At 44.0% G+C, this 14,224-nt stretch overlaps 1 protein-coding gene across 2 annotated transcripts in view; it reads right to left on the minus strand.

Moving 5' to 3' along the window:
* DPYSL3 (dihydropyrimidinase like 3) overlaps positions 1 to 14,224 on the minus strand; it is a 66,858-nt gene that overhangs the window by 10,787 nt on the left and 41,847 nt on the right. For both annotated transcript variants that reach the window (XM_082651212.1, XM_082651213.1), the window contains 4 exons: positions 12,548 to 12,616; positions 7,934 to 8,054; positions 3,956 to 4,112; positions 3,140 to 3,281 (listed from right to left, as the gene is read on the minus strand). In XM_082651212.1, coding sequence (XP_082507338.1) covers positions 3,140 to 3,281; positions 3,956 to 4,112; positions 7,934 to 8,054; positions 12,548 to 12,616 — 489 coding nt within the window. The remainder of the gene's footprint in view (positions 1 to 3,139; positions 3,282 to 3,955; positions 4,113 to 7,933; positions 8,055 to 12,547; positions 12,617 to 14,224) is intronic.

Here is a 14,224-nt window from a genome sequence, read left to right on the forward strand (position 1 = left end):
ACCCTAAAACCAAGATTACTCTACCTGGCAAGGATCTCATTCACATTTGATGGGGAAATCAAAAGCTTTACAGACAAGCAAAAGCTAAGAGAATTCAGCACCACAAAACCAGCTCTACAACAAATGCTAAAGGAACTTCTCTAAGTGGGAAACACAAGAGAAGAAAAGGACCTACAAAAACAAACCCAAAACGATTAAGAAAATGGCAATAGGAACATACTTATTGATAATCACCTTAAATGTGAATGGATTAAATGCTCCAACCAAAAGGCTTGCTGAATGGATACAAAGGCAAGACCCATATATATGCTGTCTACAAGAGACCCACTTCAGACCTAGGGACACATACAGACTGAAAGTGAGGGGATGGAAAAAGATTTTCCATGCAAATGGAATCAAAAGAAAGCTGGGGGCTTCCCTGGTGGCGCAGTGGTTGAGAGTCCGCCTGCCGATGCAGGAGACACAGGTTCATGCCCTGGTCCGGGAAGAGCCCATATGCCATGGAGCGGCTAGGCCCGTGAGCCATGGCCGCTGAGCCTGTGCGTCCGAAGCCTATGCTCCACAACGGGAGAGGCCACAGCAGTGAGAGGCCCGCGTACCGCAAAAAAACAAAAAACAAAAAAACAAAGAAAGCTGGAGTAGCAATACTCATATCAGATAAAATAGATTTTAAAATAAAGAATGTTACAAGAGACAAGGAAGGACACTACATAATGATCAAGGGATCAATCCAAGAAGAACACATAACAATTATAAATATGTATGCACCCAACATAGGAGCACCTCAATACATAAGGCAAAGGCTAACAGCTATAAAAGAGGAAATCGACAGTAACACAATAATAGTGGGGGATTTTAACACCTCACTTACACCAATGGACAGATCATCCAAGATGAAAATAAATAAGGAAACACAAGCTTTAAATGACACAACAGACCAGATATATTTAATTGATATTTATAGGACATTCCATCTGAAAACAGCAGATTACACTTTCTTATCAAGTTCACAGGGAACATTCTCCACGATAGATCACATCTTGGGTCACAAATCAAGCCTCGGTAAATTTAAGAAAATTGAAATCACGTCAAGCATCTTTTCTGACTACAACACTATGAGATTAGAAATCAATTACAGGGAAAAAAACGTAAAAAACACAAATACATGGAGGCTAAACAATACGTTACTAAATAACTGAGAGATCACTGAAGAAATCAAAGAGGATATCAAAAAATACCTAGAGACAAATGACAACGAAAACATGATGATCCAAAACCTATGGGATGCAGCAAAAGCAGTTCTAAGAGACAAGTTTATAGCCAATACAATCCTACCTCAAGAAACAAGAAAAATCTCAAATAAACAATCTAACCTTACACCTAAAGGAAATAGAGAAAGAAGAACAAACAAACTCCAAAGTTAGTAGAAGGAAAGAAATCATAAAGATCAGAGCAGAAATAAATGAAATAGAAACAAGGAAAACAATAGCAAAGATCAATAAAACTAAAAGCTGGTTCTTTGAGAAGATAAACAAAATTGATAAACCTTTAGCCAGACTCATCAAAAAAAAGAGGGAGAGGATCCAAATCAATAAAATTAGAAATGAAAAAGCAGAAGTTACAACAGACACTGCAGAACTACAAAGCATCCTAAGAGACTAGTACAAGCAACTCTATGCCAGTAAATTGGACAACCTGGAAGAAATAGACAAATTCTTAGAAAGGTATAACCTTCCAAGACTGAACCAGGAAAAAATAGAAAATATGAACAGACCAATCACAAGTAATGAAATTGAAACTGTGATCAAAAATCTTCCAACAAACCAAAGTCCAGGACCAGATGGCTTCACAGTTGAATTCTATCAAACATTTAGAGAAGAGCTAACACTTATCCTTCTCAAAAAAAAGAAGAAAAAAAAAAGATAAAGAAGATGGAAGTGACTGCTCTGGAAGTATGCATTTTTTTCTGGACATGTACATACATTTACTTACTTATTTATCCCTTCTAACTCCAGAAAGGATTATAGACAGTTCACAGTAAAAACAAATGTAATTATCAGCCCATATCTCAGATAATATGTTTGTATTTGCATGGGCACAGGATAAATATGGAAGAACCTCACCCAAATGATAACAATGGTTATCCCTGGGTTGTGGGATTATAAGTGAGTTTTGTTTTCTTTCATGTGTGTACTTTTCTGTACTTTCCAAATGTTCTTTATTGAGCATGTATCATGTTGGTAATTTTAAAATATATATTATTTTTTAACAGTTCCAGATAGTGCCAAGATAAATATATACACACATTCATAAATAGATAACAATGTAAAAAAATCTAAATTTGTAAGAGAAGAGACAAATATATTTATACTTTCCCCCTTCACAAAACAACTTGGGTAAGGAAAGAAGAATTTAGTTTAAAATCTAGTTTTGCGCTTCCTGGGAGCCAAGAAAAGGGAAACTTGGATTACACTGTGTAGATATGTATTCTATTTGGCTCTGAAATGAGTGGCTTCAGGGTTTTAAAAATAAAACAGAGGGAAGGGATCAACTTAATAATGAGTTATTTATTAATTTTACTCAAATCTTAGGAAGTGACTTCATTTGCATGACTTTTTTTTTTTTTTTTTTTCAGCTTCTGTGATGTTAAACAAGGAAAATAAAACCAGGCCACTTTGCCAGAAGACTCTGACAGACAATCACCTGTACAGCCCGGATGACCACACACCACTCCTTGGTGAGCAAATGACCTGAGTCTTAATCACAGACCCCTTGCTTATCATTTCAGAGGGTTATATCCAACCCTCTCAAAAGAGATAATAAAACCCTCCAAACAAAAAGAATTTTTAATTCACTATTATTTTAAGCACAGATCATTCATACCATCAGATAAATGATCTGTGTTTCTGGTTCCTAGCCCTTAACAATCTAGAGGAGGCCTCCTCAGAACCTCAGGCCCCAGGATTCATCACTCTAGAAGGGACATTCCCAAACCACCTGAGCCACCTGGCTCCAGAGACACCTGGGCAGGTATGAGGCCTCATCTGTGCCCCCAGCACCCCCATGACAGGGCAAAGAGGAGCAGCGGCAGGAGGCTCTGATCTGGCCCTGGATGCCCTCCTATGACCGTGGTCCTTACCACGGCCTTGTCCCAGATGACAGACATCCGCTCTTCCACACCGCTGGTGCCCTCGGGAATGGCTGTGAAGTTGTCCTTCCCGATGGCCTTCTGGGCAGTGCTGAAGGTGCAGTGGGCACTGCCGGAGAGCTGCAGGTCCCCACTGGCGAAGGAGAAAAGCTCCATGTGAACGGGGAGGCTAGAGGCACCGCAGGGGCCCAGAAATGAGGGTCTAGGGTAGGCATGTGGAGTGCCATGACTTGAGTTTGGAATCCTTCTTCTCCCTCTCGCCAACTATGCGAACTTGGGTGAATTTCTTCCCCTCCCTAGGGCTCAGTTACCTTATCTGGAAAATGAGGGGGTGGGATTAGATCACCTCTTGTGTAACAAAAATGACCCACATGAGTGATGGGACTTATCCACAGAGGGCAGCAGCAAACTAGTCTCCCTGTAATTTTGGTTAGGTGGTCATCAAAACAGAGCAAATGATTTTGTCTCCCGGACCCTCAGTTGCTCAGTCTGTGAAATGGTGATGACAGTTCCTCACTCACAGCGTTGTTATGAGGAACAATGAGATCACACGTGTAATCTCACCCTAGTGCTCGACATACAATATGTATTAACTGCTGTTACCATTACTAATATGATCACTGTAGTATCTTTTAAAATACACTAGGGAAGAGCCTGTTATCTGTGCTCAGCACTGCAGGGGAATTCTCGATATTTATTCCTCACTGCAGACTCTAGTCTAGCGGATGGATGGGTGGCTCCAGTCTTCATCCCATCGTTCCCAAGATGCCTCCACACAATGCCCGCTGCTTGTCATTCTGCACCAACCTGGCCAGCAAGGAGTTGATGTAGTCAGGGGTAGTTGGGTCAGGACTCAGAGGCGGGGATGTCACAAACGCAGCCGCCTTGGCCCAGTTCTTGCTCCAGTAATGGGTCCCATCCGTGCCCAGGCTGGCGGTGATGGGCTCACCAAAGACCACGTTTCCTGCAACAGGTAGGACAGAGGTAATGGGTGATATGATATATGTGCTGCCCTGGGCCGGGCTTAGATAATCATAGCCCCTAAGCCTACCCAAGGCTGTGGCTCTGGAGTCAGGCAGGCCTGGGTTCAAGTCCATGTTCCCCCACTTTTCTAAGCCTCTGCTTTTCTATCTTCTAAATGGGAACAATTCTGTATTCTGTAGAAGCCCCTAGTTGCAAGATGCAGCATCAATTCTCAAATTCTGAGGCAAATTAACATTTGAGGCAAAAAAAAAAGTATATATATATATACATATATATATATATATATATATATATATATATATATATAAATTGGAAGATTCATCCTCATTTCAGAAATGTTAAAATGTGGAATAAATAGGTCCTGGGGCTTCCCAGGTGGCGCAGTGGTTGGGAGTCCACCTGCCAATGCGGGGGACATGGGTTCATGCCCCGGTCCAGGAAGATCCCGCATGCCGCGGAGCGGCTGGGCCCGTGAGCCATGGGCTCTGAGCCTGAGCGTCCAGAGCCTGTGCTCCGCGACAGGAGAGGCCACAACAGTGAGAGGCTCGCGTACCGCAAAAAAAACAAAAACAAAACAAAAAACAAAAATAGGTCCTGGAATTGATGAAATAAGATGATGTCTACTTCTCAGCCTTGTGAAAAAGAAAGGTTTGGCACACACAAAGTGTCTGCCACATAAGAGATGCTAAGCAAATGTGATTCCTTTTACACCTCTTCCTCTTCCCCACTGTAGAAGCCCAAAGCCCCATACGTGCCCACATCACTGGGAACCGCTACATCCTGCTGTCGCAAAGACATGCTTTGGTTCCACAAAGTAAAACCAATTCCTGAGGATGACACATCTTATTTGCATCATGTTTGTTACTCCTTAACCTAAAGCAATGAGTAATTTGCTCAAGGACACCCAACAACCAGGGACACAGCAAAGCTGAGGTTAGCTTCCCGGACCCTGTGTCTAGAATGAGAGGCTGGAATGCCCAAACGAAGGAGAGGGGAGGAAGGATACTGGGACATACACTGATCTAAACTGAGCTTGTGAAAGAAGAAGGGACAGTGATACAGAAGGTAAACGCTATCTCATAGAAGGTGGGTTGCTATCAAGTTTCTCTGTGCCAGAATCTTGGGCTAACGATTCCTGTGCAGCCCTTGGCTTCTTTAAGTTTGCTCCTCCATCTTCCACATTCAAGTTCCCCACAAGGTGGAAGTTTAAGAAGGCTCTATGGCTAGGATTACAGGTTTTGCCTTGCTTCAACTCCAATCAATTTTAGGTTTTAGTTGCCTGGATTTCTGTGTTGGGAAGAATTCTAAATATGCTTCTGGTCTCACTAGAAAAGGCTCAGGATTGATTTGTGATGTCTGCCATGGGCAAAAGAAGGAAGCAATGGCAATGATTCATATAGGACAGACCTGTTCTTTGGGGCGGCAGTGAAAAGGATCCACATAGGACTGAAGAGAATTTCAAGGACTCTCCAAAAATATTTACCAAGCTAAAGCATATGGGACCAAAAAGAAATGAAGAAATGAAAATCAAGGCAAGCATTCAAGTACTATTAAGAGAAATACAACCTTAAAAGTGGAAGACCTCTCCCTGTGGACTATCTTTAGATGGAAGACTAGAATAAGTAGAGATTGTAATTACATTATTGACACAATTGGATTTGGAGACTAGCTCTCCAAGCTGGGAGATTCTGGACAAGATGTGCTTCAATTTCCTCTTCTGAAAAATGGTGATAATAAATGCCAGTTTCTCCTGGTGCTTTGTGAATTCTACATAATAATACATTTAAAGTATTTCCCCTCAATGAAGGGCATACAGTTGGTCCTCATTAAATTGAAATTCCTAATGTTGATTCTGAGCAGCCGTGCAGAGATGTTGAGGAGCACTTGGGGATTAAACACCCTGGGGCTTAAACAGTCCCCTGGTCCAGAGGGAAGAGTGAACCCTGCCATACACTGTCTTCCTGCTCTGAATGCTCTTGACTCCTTCCCTGAGAATGACGGTTCACGAGATGTTTATTGGCTTCCATCTCAGCAGCTGGTTTTTCATCACTAAAATAATGCCTCCCTTCCACCCTGGAGACACAGCTGTACTAGTTCTCCTTGCCAGAAAGTCATAAGCCAGGAGGCTAAGGGTGAGGAATTTTTCTACATGGAATTTAAAATAAGACCCAGCATATAATTGAAACACACTGTCTTTGAAGCCCCCAGGTCATCCGAGAATGGGTCCCAAGCAGGATGTGGCCATCAGCACGAGGCAAGACAGGGTGAGGATAGTAGGTGGCCGTGGGGAGAGGAGTGGAGGTGTCCCCGTGCACTTTTCTTTTCCTTTTTCCCTTCTCCAAGAATGAGTAAGCAGCATTGGGCTTCATTCCTGGTTCTGTCCTGATGACTCATACCCAGCGAAGCAGCCAGGCCATATCATATGGAGACACTTAAAAGCTGAGCGAGAAAACAGCAGGCTTCCCATGAGCAGGGTAAGGTGAGCAGGTGGTGCCCCAGAATCTGCCAGCTAGAAAGGCTGGCGGGGCAATTAGGGAGATTCCCCTCCCGTAAGAAAAGGGTCCCGTTTGCCAGAAGGTCAGGCAGCCAAACACTCGGCCATCGGTCAGTTGGGACTATTTTTAGCCGCCCCAGTCACTCACATGCGGAGTTTTACAGACCAGTTCTGGGTTTGGTAGATGAGTCATTCAGCTTGGTCCCACGGGCACACGGCAGTCCCAATCATACAGTTGGGCCTAGGAAATCCTCCCTCCCAACCAAACGCAGAGCCCTACGGCTCCTGTGTCTCAACCACACTCTGTTCACAAGGGAGCCCATTAGTGCGTCACTGAGGACGAGAACGGAAAGCAGGAAAGCAAGTTTTGAAATGAGGGTAAGCTTGAGCTTAGCACGAGGTGAGCAAAGGAAGCCGAGTTAACAGCCATGGAGAAAAGAAACAGAAGTCAGAAGGCCATGGGGACAGAGCCAGGTCATGAAGGCCACACCACTGGATGTCCTTTGGAGACCCATTCAATGCCTTCTCTGAAATAACCTGGGCTACCCTGAGTGGCTCAGGGGGTGGGACCTCCTCCCTACACACTGCCCTCAACCCTGGCCAATCAATTACACCATCTCCGGAGCAGATATTTGTTCAGAGATGAGCCCACAACCCAAGCCAAGGCAGTGGCAGTATTCCTGGGGACTTTCACTTGAGCTATTGGAAAAGATGTTCTATACTCCCTCACCATGCCCCCACCAAGTGTAGAGGACAAGAACAGCTCTTAGCATTTATTCTTGTCATTGTTCATACAGAAAAGAGAGGAAAGCAGAGTCCAGAAAGGAATAACAGTGATAGAGCTCTAATATCAGTGTTTAAACCCCTTGATCCAGCCATGCCTGAAACACCCTCAACCAATAATTTACTTGTTGAAGTCCATCTGAGTAGGGTCTTTGACTGCTGCACCAAATATAATCTTCATGAATATGTCCAGTTATAAAGTTCAGATAACATGAACTGACAGTGAAAGATCCCAGGGAGGAAAAGAGAGGCACCAATTCTCCAAAGAACTGATTCAAGCTGTGTCGTCTCGGGCAGACCACTTACCCTTCCTGAGCCTCAATTTACTCATCTGCCAAGTAGTAGAAATCCTGGGATCCTGCCATCCACACAGGATGCAGAAAGGATCCAATGGGCTAACAAGGATGAGGGGCTTCCCTGAGAGCAAGGCAATGAGCGAAATAGGCACCATGTATCCAGGACAGCCAAGGGAAAGGAGCCACATGGCTCGTTAGGGGCTCTGAGATCTTCGGAACACAAATCACCTTTTTTCCTGGCTTGTGAGATGAGGTCGGCTGCACTCTTGCTCATGACCTTCGTGACGTAGAGAGGACAGTTGGTTTGGCTGGCGATGGTGATGGCACGGAACACAGCCTCAGCTTCCAGCTGCAAAAAAAAAGTCCCCGGGAGTCAAGGGGAGCACGAACCTCTCGGAGTGCCACTCCCCTGTCTCTACAAACTGAGAATGCAGCGCTGCACAGAGGTTAAAAGCCTGGAAGATCTGCAGTTAGGTGCCCTGGATCCAAACCTCAGAACTACAGCTTCCCAGCTGTGTTGCTTCACTGGGCTTCTCAAAAGTGCAGATCAGCCCAGAGATAAACCCACCCACCTATGGTCAACTAATCTACAACAAAGGAGACAAGGATATACAATGGAGAAAAGACAGTCTCTTCCATAAGTGGTGCTGGGAAAACTGGACAGCTACATGTAAAAGAATGAAATAAGAACACTCTCTAACACCATACACAAAAATAAACTCAAAATGGATTAAAGATCTAAATGTAAGGCTGGATACCGTACAAACTCTTAGAGGAAAACATAGGCAGAACACACTTTGACATTAATCGCAGCAATATCTTTTTTGATCCACCTCCTAGAGTAATGAAAATTAAAAAAAATAATTTAAAAATGGGACCTAATTAAACTTAAAAGCTTCTGCACAGCAAAGGAAACCATAAACAAATCGAAATGACAACCCACAGAAAGGGAGAAAATATTTGCAAACGAAGTGACTGACAAGTGATCTCCAAAATATACAAACAGCTCATGCAGCTCTATGTCAAAAAAACAAACAACCCAATCAAAAATGAGCAGAAGATCTAAATAGACATTCTCCAAAGAAGACATAAAGATGGCTAACAGACACATGAAAAGATGCTCAACATCACTAATTATCAGAGAAATGCAAATCAAAACTATAATGAGGTATCATCTCATACTGGTGAGAATGGCCATCATCAGAAAACCTACAAACAATAAATGCTGGAGAGGGTGTGGAGAAAAGGGAACACTCTTGCACGGTTGGTGGGAATGTAAATTGATACAGCCACTATGGAGAACAGTATGGAGGTTCCTTAAAAAACTAAAAATAGAGTTACCATATGATCCAGCAATCCCACTCCTGGGCGTATATCCAGAGAAAACCATAATTCAAAAACATACATGCACCCCAATGTTCATTGCAGCACTATTCACAACAGCCAGGACGTGGAAGCAACCTAAATGCCCATCAACGGATGAATGGATAACGAAGATGTGGTGTACACACACACACACACACACACACACACACACACGAATATTACTCAGCCATAAAAAAGAACGAAATAATGCCATTTGTAGCAACAAGGATGGACCTAGAGATTATCATGGCCCTAGAAATCATCGTAAGTAAAGTAAGTCAGAGAGAGACAAACATCATATGATATTGCTTAAATGTGGAATCTAATAAAATGGTACAAATGAACTTATTTTAAAAACAGAAATAGAGTCACAGACATAGAAAACAAATTTATGGTTACCAGGGGTGGGGGAAAGGGGAGAGTAAATTGAGAGATTGTGATTGACATATACACACTATTATATATAAAATAGATAACTAATAAGGACCTACTGTATAGCACAGGGAACTCTACTCGCTACTCTGTAATGAAATCAACTATACGCCAATAAAAATTAAAAATTAAAAAAGGAAGTGGAGATAGGGAGGGTGTATCAGGGGACGGTGGGGTGAGAGCAGTGCCTGGCCAGAGTGGGCGCTGCATCAGCAAAGCTAGAGTTTTCCCTTGGCCTATTCTCTCCTCTCCCAGTGATTATCACAAAGGCCACATGTGATGGAAGTCTTTGCGCCCCAGTCTGCCCAGGGCAGAATCTCTGGCAAAACACAATCCCAACACCAGTATGTATAAATAACCAGTGAAGGCAACTAGGCATTAAGTCCTTTCCTGCAGCAATGGGTGGTCAGTGATGGGTTCGCTCCCACAGGCATTTCTTACACTAATAATTCCCAGGCTTCTCAGCACAAAGATTTCTTTTATCACTGATTTTCCTCCAGCCCACCCTAATGTAGAATTCATGTTTTCAAATATACTAACCGACCCAGTTGAATTTAATGAGTAAGAAATAATAAATCATCCCTTATTTTATTAACAAAGCAGGATCTTAGAGCTCAGCCTCTCTCATGAGCTGGATCTGTGTTCTGGTTCTGCCACTTAGAAGCCAGGTGATCTCAGGGATGTTACACAACTTCCCAAAGACTCAGTTTCCTGGTCCATAAAGCGGGGATAATAATAGGACGTGACACACAGGGCTGTTCAGAGGATTAACAGAGTTCATCCTTGTAAGGCAATTAGCTCAATCCTGGAACAAGGCAAGTGTTCCTTGAAGGCTAGCTATTGGTTGCATTGCTGATGACGGCTTCTGACCAGTGGGACAGCCTGCGTTACTACCCAAAGCCCGAATTAGTCCAATTCAGCCCAACGCAGACATGCTGGCGTTTTTCCTCTCAATCAGCAACAGCTCCTTTTTAGATGGATATGACCCTCTGGTTAGCCATGCAACCCAACACTTTAAAAAATATCGAAAATAGCTTGCAGATATATGCCCAGTGTTTGTATAATGCAAACCAGTCACTGCCCTTGGTGAGTGTGACTTAGGAGAAAGACTCTAAGAACTTGGCTGGTCCAGCCAGCATCCCCCAAGCTGCACTTGTTCCACGTGGTGAGATCAAGATCCTGGAGCCCCATGCACAGGTGAATGTGGCCACCTTCCTGAAGCACCCAGACGTCAGAGTGGCTGTCTCCGAGCCTCGGCTTCAGCTCTCTGAACAGCATTACTCCAGATGCTATCTAGGTGTGCTTTGAACTGAAGAGGGGCTTCAGAGCCCCTCCTGCGCCCTCCTTCTTCATGCCTGTGCTGCCCACTCCAGCTCCTCCACGACTGCAGTCCCGGCCCCTTTGATCCAAGCACCGCGGGGTTTTCAGCACCTTGACAACATGACTATCTTTGGAAGGTTACATCACCCTCCAACTTCACCCAAACGGGCTTCCAGTGTTGTCGAGATCTGCAGCTGAGAGGCTTTTTACTAAAAAGGAGATGGGAACAGGGAGGAGAGTAGGGTTGGGGGGGGGGGGTTGGAAAAACAAACCAAGGAACAAAAATAGACTCTGCTCAGAAATCCCCTGGCTGCTGCTGCAGAAATCGATCTTGCCAGGACTTCTCCACAGTGAACAGCATTGAAGAAGTTTCACAAACAGTACTGATCACCCTGGCCTACTCACACAGGGTAAACAATTTTCCAGTCCCTCAAACGTGATGGCCAGTGGCTTAATCTCTCTGAGCTCCTGCTTCTTTATGTAACGATAATACCCAGACTGGGGCAAGGATAACCGTTATCTCCATTAAATGCAATGAGCGTAGTACTGGGTATAGGCAAATACTCCAAAGAAGGGACCTGGTATTAAGGAGACCGACTTTTCCGGAGGGCTGTGACTGTAACCTTGATCACACAATTATAAATTATTTCAACTGGCAACAAAAATATCATTAAACACAATGGAGCTTCTAGGGTGCTAATAATGTTCTGTTTCTCCAACTGGGTGCTAGTTACACAAGTGTGTTCAGTTTGGGAAAATCCATTCCTTTATGAGAGGAACAGTATTCTCTGTGTGTGCTACGTTTTCTTTTTTAAAAAGATCCTAACAGAGACAGCCAACGGGAATACTGTGATTTCTGGTTCTGGCTCCTTCTTCTTCCTGTTGTAGAGAGTACGGAGCTTGGGATGATACAACAGGAAAGGATTTGCTTTGTTGACATGGAGGGCCTGGAATTTGCTGCAGGTGTCAGACCCAGGCTGATCTCCCAAAGCCAATGTGCTCTCAGCCATATGGGCAGCCCATTCCCAGCTCCAGGCCTGTGCCAGCAGCTGAAGCTGCTGACAGCTCAGAGACGTGGAATCAGCCACTAGTTACCATTCGTTGGTTCTTTAGCTCCTAAGCACTGATGCTAATTAGCATTCATCTTACACGTGGGAAGAACGTACTTGGATGACCTCATCACCATACACAAATCAATAGATATAATGACTACGACAAACCCATTCGGCCCCCTGTCGATATTGTGCAGGACTCATAATATGGAATAAAGGAATAGTGGAAATGTCTGAGATTCACATGATTAAGAAAGGATTTAGATATTTACCAGTCCTAATGAGTAACTGTGCAACACCCTCTGACTTGTATTGTCTTTAGAGAGATCAGGGCCCACAAGTAAACACTCCCTTTCCACTCCTTGCTAATTTCCTCAGGGGCCTTGAGTTGGGTCAGTCAGATGTGGTCTTTGGAAGAAATGTTCCAGTTTCTGTCTGGTATTCACAGAGTCCCACCACCTTTCAGAGATGTTTGTTCACACACCTTATGTGTGTGTGCCAACAGAGGGGGAGCTGAACGCAAACACTACAATGTAAAATGGGCAGCAGGCCATAAAGCAGGCTGCTGCGATGACGGGAGTCTCCCGGAAGATGAGGCTAAAAAAAAAGAGACTCCATTGCTACTGCTTCTCTCCCTCCACCCCTCTCCCTACCACATCCTCCTGAAAATTACCTCCTCTGGTCTGCTCAGTACATGGCCTTCTGGGCCAGTTATCCCCATTTCCAACATCCGGGTTTGCTCCTAGAATGAGAAAAGAATGGAGAAGAATTTTTATATGAGCTCAACCAAGGTTTGAAAGAGTTAGGCTGGTATATTCTAATCTAAAGATGTGTTCAAGGGAAAAAAAAGAATCAAATGGGGATGTTGAACAAATTTGTTAATTCTATATCTGGAATTGCAAAACAGGGTAGAGTCTTAACTAAAAGAAGAAAAGAGCCTTTAAGGGTGGCTTTTTTTATTAAAAGGACGACAGTCTGTCCAAGTATCAAGTTTTTTCTCCGTTACACGTCAAAAGTTCCACCAGCTCACTCATTCTTCATTTCTTTCAGATGCAGACACTTCTGAAAGGACACTGGCTTAACTCGTTTGTTTATTCATTCATGCATTTTGAAACCCATTCCTTCAACAAAATGTATTGACTACCTGCTCCGGGAGAGGCTCCAGGTTAAGCACTTGAATTAACTTCACAGAGTTTACAGTTCCTGCTCTGTTTCTCAAAGTCTGCTCCATCCACCACCTGCATCAGAATCTGCTGAGCTGCTTTTGTAAAAGTGCAGATGTCTAGCTTTCCGCAGGTCTACCAACTCAGAATATATGAGATCAATTCTAGGTTTCCGTATTTTAATAAGCCCCTCGGGCTTTCTCATGCTTTAAATGTTTGGCTATAATAAGCCGATTCGGAATTTCACCAGACTAAATCATGCCTCTAAACAGCATTACCTGACTTAGCCTTTTGGTCAAATTCTATTTAACTAGGCTGTGGATGTGGCAGAGCTCTCTACCCCTCATAGCTGATGGCTAACTTCCTCAGACTCGGCCAGCTTTCTGGAAGCAGGAGGCTGGGCTAATCGGAACTGGCACAGATCCTCAGCCGCAGATCTGCAGTTCTGCAGGCATTCACGCTCAAGCACTGAGGCCCGTTCCTAGGAACCTCGCGCTGGTGACACAGGAGATGAAGGAGGGAGTGAGCTGAACGAGGCTTTGTCTCACCTGGAAACAATGAGATGCTTACAAAGGAAGGGATCCCTTCGCCCTGGAAAAGAAGAACTCTTTTTTTGTTGGTTTTTTTTTTTTAAATTCACGTACATTTTTTAAAGAGGAGGAGGAGGAAAGTGCATATGCTATCAGCAACCACGAGAAGTAAAATGGTCACTGCCTCTCGCTCGACAGAACTGGACCAAAGGTCAGACAGAGGCTGATACTTCCAGCAAAGTACCTCCACTTTTCATTCTTCCTGTTCCATGTATCAAAGCTTAGATTAAATACAATTTCTTCCAAACTCTGGTGACTTTTGACACTGAACTGCCTCGTGAAGTCACACAAGGGTTGACGTGTCCAACTAAAGCATCTTCCATCTCACACGACGCTCTCCTTCCTATCTGGTCCAAAAGTGCTGCGACAACGCACAGGATGGAACTCGCTCGAACGATGGTCTCCGAGCACATTCCAATCACCAGGGCAACTTTTCCATAATACACCTGACTGAGCTCTCCTATGACCTCCCGAATCTGGATCTCTGGAACTCGGAGAATCCCAGGGAGCGTTCCTTAAGCTCCACAGGTGATTCTAGTGCACTGCTCACGTTGGGATGGCCTATTCGCAAAGCCACGGTGTCCCTATAGCTGGAAG

Source organism: Grampus griseus (genome assembly GCF_964374135.1).
Source record: "Grampus griseus genome assembly, chromosome: 3".
In the NCBI taxonomy this organism is placed as follows: domain Eukaryota; kingdom Metazoa; phylum Chordata; class Mammalia; order Artiodactyla; family Delphinidae; genus Grampus; species Grampus griseus.